Source organism: Moschus berezovskii, chromosome 1 (genome assembly GCF_049115385.1).
Source record: "Moschus berezovskii isolate FMDL1 chromosome 1, NW_MosBer_1.0, whole genome shotgun sequence".
NCBI classification, from domain to species: domain Eukaryota; kingdom Metazoa; phylum Chordata; class Mammalia; order Artiodactyla; family Moschidae; genus Moschus; species Moschus berezovskii.
The window spans coordinates 159,026,014-159,034,245 of NC_142460.1; the positions used below are offsets into that span (position 1 = coordinate 159,026,014).

At 53.6% G+C, this 8,232-nt stretch overlaps 1 protein-coding gene across 1 annotated transcript in view; it reads left to right on the forward strand.

Moving 5' to 3' along the window:
- SLCO2A1 (solute carrier organic anion transporter family member 2A1) overlaps positions 1-7,499 on the forward strand; it is an 87,826-nt gene extending 80,327 nt beyond the window's left edge. The window contains exons 12-14 of the mRNA XM_055413430.2: positions 1,150-1,214; positions 3,614-3,737; positions 4,578-7,499. Of these exons, the coding sequence (XP_055269405.2) occupies positions 1,150-1,214; positions 3,614-3,737; positions 4,578-4,698 (310 nt within the window). The 3' untranslated portion in view covers positions 4,699-7,499. The remainder of the gene's footprint in view (positions 1-1,149; positions 1,215-3,613; positions 3,738-4,577) is intronic.
- Positions 7,500-8,232: the final 733 nt, after the last annotated feature.

An 8,232-nucleotide genomic window follows, 5' to 3' on the forward strand; every position in this document is an offset into this window, starting at 1 on the left:
GAGTGTCCATTGAGATTGAGATTTGAGGCACTTTCCACTGGGGTCTCCCAGTGGGTGCCTCTCCCCTGCTTCACCCCAGTGGGGATTCTGAGAAGCTGAAAGAGTCCCTTTCCAGTTTGCCAGCAGAACTGTGGAAATAAAACAAAATGTGTGTGGAGATCTGAGTTCCCTTCAGCTCCGAATGCTTTCCCCTAACCAGCTCCCACTCAGGAGTGTGTGCTCAGGGCACAGGGCAGCCTGGTGCCCCGGCTGGCCCACTCCTGACTCCCCATGTCGTGGATGGGGGCCTTCCTCTCCGCTCCATGCCTAGCTGGCATGGCAGGGCCCAGAATACCTCCTCCAGACAGCCTACCTCTCCTCTCTCAGTCTCCTTCCTCAGGCAAGTGCTCTCCTCCTCTAGAGGGAAGAAGGGCGGGGGCAGGACTGGCTGCATAATTTGCCGGACCCAGTGCAAAATGGAAATGCAAGGCTCCTGGTTCCAAAATTATCAAGAATTTCAAGCCAGCCACAGCAGAGCATTAAAGCAAAGCATTAAAGCTCCACCTTTCTGAGGGTAGAGCCTGGCAAGGCCACACAGGTCACATGCCCACCATGCCAGCCCAAAGTAGAGGATTCTGTTAGCTGCTCAAAGGAGCCCTCAGCCCAGCGGCTCTGGCTACACTTTGCATCAGGCCTGTCTTCTACAGCTGTAAAACACCACCAGAGCTAGTCAGACCTGTTGCCATAAACACAACCTTCAGTATCCTCTGGTTCCCAGATGCTCTGTCCTCTGCCTCTTGAAGGGAGCTCTGGGCAGCCCTGAAAATCACAGAGACCAGTGCTTCTCAAACCTGAGTGTGCACAGAATCTCCTGGAGGGCTTCTTACAATACAGTGGGCGGGGCCTTACCCCCAGAGCGTCTGCGTCTTCATCTGAGGAGCAGCCTGAGAATCTGCATTTCTAACAAGTTCCCAGGGGATGCTGATGACGCTGTTGGTGCAGTGATCACACTTTGAGATCCACTGAGAGGAACAATAGGAGCACAGGGCCCAGGTGAACCCAGGGGGCCTTGTGAGGGCAGGTCTAATGTGCCCTGAGGCTGGCTGCACCAGCAGAGGGAAGGCTCAGCCCTGAGTGCTCCCCCTGCTGATTTCCTGTTTGCCTTTTCAGTGTGGTGAACCAGGAGGAAAAGTCCTTCGCCATTGGAGTCCAGTTCTTGCTGATGCGTCTGTTGGGTAAGTGTCAGAGGTGCCCCCTTCCTGGTGGCCCCAGATTAAGGGAAATCAGAGGACTGTGGAGTGCAGGGTGGGCAGGGGAAAAGCCCCATCTCATCTCTGTCATAAGAAACTGTATATAATAAGCACAACAGCAAATGCCGAATCCCATATGGACTGTTTCCGCATCACTTGAGGTTAGGAAAGTTTCCATCTATGGCATTAATTCCAAACGAAACTGTAAGAAGAAGGAAAAGTGGACACAGCTGACAATGCCTAATAGAACACTGAGTGTAGGTATTTTTTCATCTCTCTCCAAGAATTCACTGTAGGAACAAAACCTCGCATTCCTGCTGCAGCCAGAACAGCAGCAGAACCCAGCCCTGGCTTCCCTTCCATTTTACAAAATCCACTCCTCCTACCTCTGTTCAGCAAAGGGGGGCCCTCTGCTGGCAAACCCTGCAAAAGCAGTCAGAGCCCAAGGAGGAAGGGCACTGTGCACAGGGATCAGGATTGGCTGTGAACGCACTGCCTGCAGGCATCTGCAAACACCCAGCTCGCCCCAGGTGTGGGGACACTGCAGGTCCTTTCCCAGACTGCTCAAGCTGGACTGTCCCCTCTGGATGCCTCCAGGCGCTGGATTAAACACAAGGCACTCATATGGAGACTCTTGCAGTGACAGGTACACGAAGTAAAGGAGCTGATTGAGGAGGGATTTATTAAGGACCCAGGGAGTGCCCACTGCAGTGGGGAATATGCTGACTTCAGTGGAGAGACTTCAGTTGGCATCAGAGTGCACTTTCTGACCTTAAATGCTGAAATCCCTGCGGAGGCTGCGGTGCATTATTATTCAGGAGTCTGGCTGCACTTCACTCTGTAGCAGCTTCCATGATCACCCTGGGGTGTGTGGGTGATGTCTCTCCTGGGCCTAACCAGCAGGGACCCTCTCCTACCAAAGCTGGGTAAGTCTAGGATAAGGAGGAGTGAACCAGTTTTTTCTGGGGAATTTCTTGGTCTCTGGCCACTTGCTCCTAAAGCCCACCTCTTCAGACTCTGCTCATCTGGCCTATATTACAAGCACAGAGGACACAAAGCACCAGGGTCTACCCTGTCCTGATGGCAGAGGCACAGTTGTCACCACATTGCCTTTCCATTTATAACTTATCATTTATAACTTGCTCTGAAACCTCCACTGGGAAGGAAACCTTATGTTCCACCCAGCTCAACAGCAGCTAGGATAGGCTCTGGAGCACCTCTCCCTGCTTCTTCCCACCACTGTGAAAACAGCCCCTTCTGTGCTCAAAGCACCTGCTGCCTTTGTTTTTTTCATTTGAGCTCAGATAACTCAATGTGAGATCACAGGTAGAAATCGCAGGCTGGAGGGATCCATTCATCACCCAAGAATGCAATTCCACACTGGGTAGAAAAAAGGACTTGCCCAGCTTCAAATTATCCACTGGAACTTAGTTGAAAAATTTTCTGGACTTCATTTCTATTCAGGGAACATCATTTAGGAAGGTCATTCCTTGTGGCCAACTTCCATCCCCCATTCACCTGGAGATTTGGGAGCGAGCAGGTCTGATACAGAGGCTGGTTCTTAAAGGTCCCCACTTCAGAGCAGAGCCACAAGCAGAAGGTTGCCTGTTTCTTTCCCCCAGAAGCAGCTTCTCACAGGGCCCTGAACAGAGTCTGGGAGGCTGTTTTCAGTGGGTCTGAGAATGGGGTGACCTGACCCAGCTGTGGATCGGGCCAAGCCCGCCCCTGCCTAGACCTGTAGCTAAGGATGCAGGACTGACCTGAATATTCAGCAGCCATAGGGCACGGCCCCTGCTGGACCAGTTCTCAGCACTCAGCTTCGGGGGCAGAAGCTCTGAACCGCCAGGGTATTGGGGGCCTGGGGGTGGTGCTTGCTGTCTAAGGGCAGCTTGCCATTGTGGAAGAACGTGGGATTCGAACCTCCGAGAACTAGGGTTCCTAGTCCAGCCCTGACCCTGCTTGGCTATGCAAAGGTGAGCCAGCCGAGCCCACCTTCCTCCCCATTAAAATAAGGGCACCAGCCTGCCTCCGGGCTACCCTGAGGGCCTGAGGAGTCGGTGTCCTCAAGAGCCTCCTGCCACCCGGTGAGCCCAGCAATCCCAAGCGTGAGAACTCTGGTACCTGTCTGAGCTGGTACAAGGGGACACCTGCAGCTCAATGTCCTGGAAGGATGGCTCAGGTCCCTCTTCTCTTCTGAGCCTCCAGTGAAAGAGTAATTCAGGCTTCACGGAAAGCTTGTGGTTCCCAGGGGTGGGGCAGAGCTGTTCTCATGCCTGTGAGCTGTGTAGGGGCCCCAGGCACCTGGCTCCCCACCTTGCCCTGGCACCTCTGCTGACAGCTCCAAGTAACCTGAGCTCTCTGAACTCTCTTCCTGCTGATGCTAGCCTGGTTGCCGTCTCCAGCCCTCTATGGCCTCACCATCGACTACTCCTGCATCCTGTGGAGCTCGAAGTGCTCGGGGAGGCGAGGGGCCTGTGCCTATTACGACAACAACGCTCTCCGGAACAGGTGAGAGCCTGCACGATGCACCAGGGCCCAGGCCCAAGCAAAAGGCGGTCATGACTCCGGTGGCAGTTGTGAGGCTCTCAGGCCTGCGAGGGAGAGCCGGCGGGGAACTGCCCTGGACAGGAGTGGGGGCCACCACTGGCCAGCAAGTCAAGGCTCAGAGAGAGCCAAGTAACGAGACCCAGAGGCTGCTCTGATGTGTCCCGCCCGCCGTCTTCAGGCCCCGCTGGCCCTCGAGGGGGACAGCATCACAAAGAGGCTTGTTAAAGGAAGAGGTCATGGCTGTGGAACGATGATGCCAGGCCAGCCCCCTGTTGCTCAGAAAGAGGTGGCCCATCATAGCTCTTGGCAGCATAGCTTCAAGCCCAGCTGCAGCACCACTGAGTTCTGCACCCCTTCAGTCACCTCGCCTGCTGCCTCAAACAAAGTGGGGAGAGTGGGCTTCAGGGGACTGGACGAGGTCTGGAAATGGTGTGGGAGGGGCATAGAAGTCCAGGAGGAGGGCAGACCAAGAGGGCAGGGAGAAGGCACCCTTCCGGGCTGTGCTGGGACACAGTACCCTCCCAGGTGGCTGGTGCTGCAGTGTTTCACTGGCCCTCTGGGGGGCGCCAGCGGGGTGGCAACAAGGAGCACTGGATTGGGAGTCCCACGTAGCTCCCATGTCCTAAAGCCTCTCAAAGCTTGTGAACAAAAGGAATGAGGAAGGTGGCTCCCACTCGGGTGGGGACGGATCCTTACCTGAGTGGTGATGACACATGACCCCGGGGCCACTGTGACAATGATTCTGCTCTTCAGTGGTCCTGGCCACAGCGCCTCCATACCCCTCACATGTCCTCCTCACAGGTACCTGGGCCTGCAGGTGGCCTACAAGGCTCTGGGCACGGCGCTGCTTATCTTCATCAGCTGGCGAGTGAAGAAGAACAAGGAGTACAACGTGCAGGAGAAGGCTGCCAGCCTCATCTGACCCTCGGCCTCAGCTGCTGCCCTGCTCCTGAGAGTGGACCTGTCCCCAACCTGTCCATAGTTACTAACGTTAGCACGGTGCCTCCTTTCTGTTTCATAAATGAGAAAGAAAACCCTATCACCATCTGCTTTCCCTGTCCCCTCCTCCCAGAGCCCCCCCAGGGTGCCCATGGGCCCGGTGGGCACAGAGCTGGAGGGCTGGGTCTCTCCTGGCCCCTTGGGCAAAGCCCCCACAGGCCCAGTCTCGTCCTGCACGGTAGGGATGCTCACTGTGGCAGCCCCGCTGATCCCTCACCAGCTCTGTGGTTTCTCTGTGGGGAGACCTCTGGGTATCTGCCCAGAGGAAGGAGGGAGAGGGCTGAGTTATTCCTGATCAGAGCCAGGCTAGGAGAGGGGGAGGCTGGCTGCAGTCCCTTCTGTATCTGGGTTCAGCGCTGGCACAGACCCTAGGAGGACCGACTTGCTTCCCCTCCGATCTTCGCTTCCTGCCCAAGAGGCTGCTTTGGAAGCGCTCACCTTGGGAAGTATGGCCAGTTGGTCCTCTCAGTTAAACCCGCTCAGGACCAGAGCTCGGACTAACACCTGAAGACAGGCCATCCAAGTGGTGTTCACGCTAACTGTAGACTCTTCTGTATCCGGGTCTGTGTAGGTTTATCTCCGCCTTTCCAGGAGTATATCTCACACTAAGAAAGTCACACGGTGGTGGAGACCTGCGGCTGGCTGTGGATGGCCATGGCACCCAGCCCCCACCCCACAGTGGGGAGACAGGAGTCCTCATCTCAGAGTGATAGGAAGACCACCCTCCCTAAGCTGACTCGGGTGCAGATGAGGTGGCTTCACACGGGCTTCCCTGTCTGGACTTTAGCCTGCGGGTTGTGGAGTAAAGAGAGGCTGTCAGGGATGTCAGCAGTCAGGTTGTGCAGTCCAGCGAGTGTCAAAAGCCATCAAGCTGTCCAACCTCCTGTAGCCCACAGAGTAGAGGCCGGAGAGGTTGACTTTCCTGGTTTTGAACATGCTCGTGCTTATTAGCATTTTCTCAGCCTCTTCTCACTGCCTCCAGAGAGGTGGGTGCCTTCCGTGGGCTTGGGCTGAGAGGTGCTGCTGCCCTGGGTGGATGTTCAGAGTCAGAAGCCAACAAAGGACTCCTTTCATCCACAAATATTTATTGGAGACCAACTTTGTGCCAGGCAGCACTGGGGCATGGCTCTCCCTGGAGCTTCCCTGTCCTCCATCTACAGTAAGGCCTCCTCCCAGAGCAGGCTCACTGGGCAGGGTGGGGGACACACAGCAAGAACCTGGAGATTATCAACAGAACCTGGACCGTCCGTGCCTCACCGTACTGAGTCTGCTCCTGGCCTTTACCATATAGGGAGTTGACTTACAGTGTCCTCTGGAGTTGCTGGACATTGGTCGTGGTCACATGCAGATCTCTTGAGTGCCATTGCTCTTAGAAGACCCTTCCAGAAGCCACCTCCGAAAAGGCCTCATGATGGGATGTCAGTGGCCACAGTGCCATCATCTGAAGTCTTTGTGAAAGCCACTGTCACAGTGACACAGACAGCCTGATTCCAAAGCCAGCGGCTCTGTTTCCACAGATCTCACTCAGGAAGGGAAGCTCCATGCAACCTCAGAAGCCAGTTTCAGGCCTTTCAGTGGCTAGGCTTGGAAAATAATTCTCTGCAACTAACCCTGGTTCTTCTCTCTGCAATTTAACCAAATTCTGAAGGCACTGCCTTTAGCTGAGCTCATGAACAATGAATACCAGCCTTCAGATTCTAGAAGATGGTTGCTATTCCAAGCCTTTTTTCTATTTTGATATTTCTATTAATATAATGTAACTTAGTCATGAATTTGTACTGTCATGTATATTTGCTAGAGAGCAGACAGAACCTATACATTCTGGCCAGAGACTGTCCCTTGCCCAATCCTTGGGGGCCTAAGACCATCCTTGGGGATGGGAGGTAATGCTACTCTCAGCTTATCACGCTGTACAGAGAAGCAGCAGGTGCCTCTTGTCCATTCAGTAAAGTCCCTTCAGTCAAGACCCCACAGTGCTGGGCCCTCAGGATCTCTGATCCCTGCCCTTGAGTTTATATGCAGAAGTGGGGTAGGACGCAGACAGCTAAGTCCACGATATGAAGTGGATCTAATATCATAATCATCACTGATCACTTGGTCACAGCCAGTACAACTACCCTACAGCAAATCTGCCTGCAGGGCCTGTAATGATGTCACCTTCATTTCCCTTCAGGTGCAAAGCTTAACAAGCTTCCTTGAGTGTTGGACTCTCCTAGCGCCTGTTGTTAAAATGCAGATTTCTGGGACTTCCCTTGTAGTCCAATGGCTAAGATTCTGCACTCCCAATGCAGGGGTTTGGGTTCGATCCCTGGCCAGAGAACTAGATCCCACGTGTCGCAACTAAGACCCAGCACAGTCAAATAAATATTTTTTAAGAAATAAATAAAGTGCAGATTCCCAACCCTCTCCACCCTGCCCCAGAGGCTATTTATATGGGACTGAAGGGAAACCAGGAGTGGCATTTTTAATAGATCCTTTGTGTGAGGCTGATGTGAGTGGTTGTCATACCCTGTGTGGGGGTCATCAGAGCCTTAGGGATGCCCACTTATGCTTGGACGACTGAGAAACTGACCATAGGTGGAGAAGGACAAGGTGACTCTGATTTCCTGGGTGGCTGCAATCAGGGGCTAGTGACATGGAAAACAATGCAAGAGCCCACATTTATATTAGGTTCCATCAGTCCTGAGAGTGGAATTCTGCCTCTACAAGCTTGAAAGTGCAAAATGCGTCACAGTCATTTCTTTATATTGGTTGTGTCTGACTTCAGGTGCTCATGGTGCTGCCTGGTTGGAAATTCAACATCAATCAGCCTTGGTTTGACTCTCAGAGCCATCCACATGTCCTTGGGTCCTGACACTGTGGGTCTTTGGTCCCCTTCCTGGTCTGAGGCCCCTAGAAGCCCAGTTTCTCCCCTGAGCCTGGAAACTGCAGAGGCTGAATCCCAAGACTAGGGTCCTGTGTACCCCAGTGATTCCCCTCCACCCCCATCCAGTCTAGGAAACCCACTCCCCTGCCAGCCCTTCAGGGTCTGAATGAAAAAGCCAGAAAAGGAAGGGTCTGCAGGAACCTTTTCATCTCATCCTTCTTTGAGTCTTCTTGGCACTGGAGAGGGAAAATGCAGTAGAATAAAATGCCGTATCTCCATAAATTATCTTTTGGCCCAAAGCCCTTTTGGGTGATCTTTGCCACAGCCCCATGTTGGAGGCCATGTTGGAGCTCTTAAGGCTCCATTTGAAGATGAGGAATCTGAAATTAAGGAAGTAACCATGTGATCAACTTTATGCAAATAACAATTGGTTGGGCCTGGTCTCCAATCAGGCTGTCCAGCCCTCTGCTCCAGCTCCCCTACTGAGTCAGTTCCCATGGAGGTCCACAGGACCACAAGACAGAGGTGGGGGAGTCTACTGAGGGCCAAGTAAAGTTGTTAATGGAGGTGGAGAGAACAGGTAATATTTCA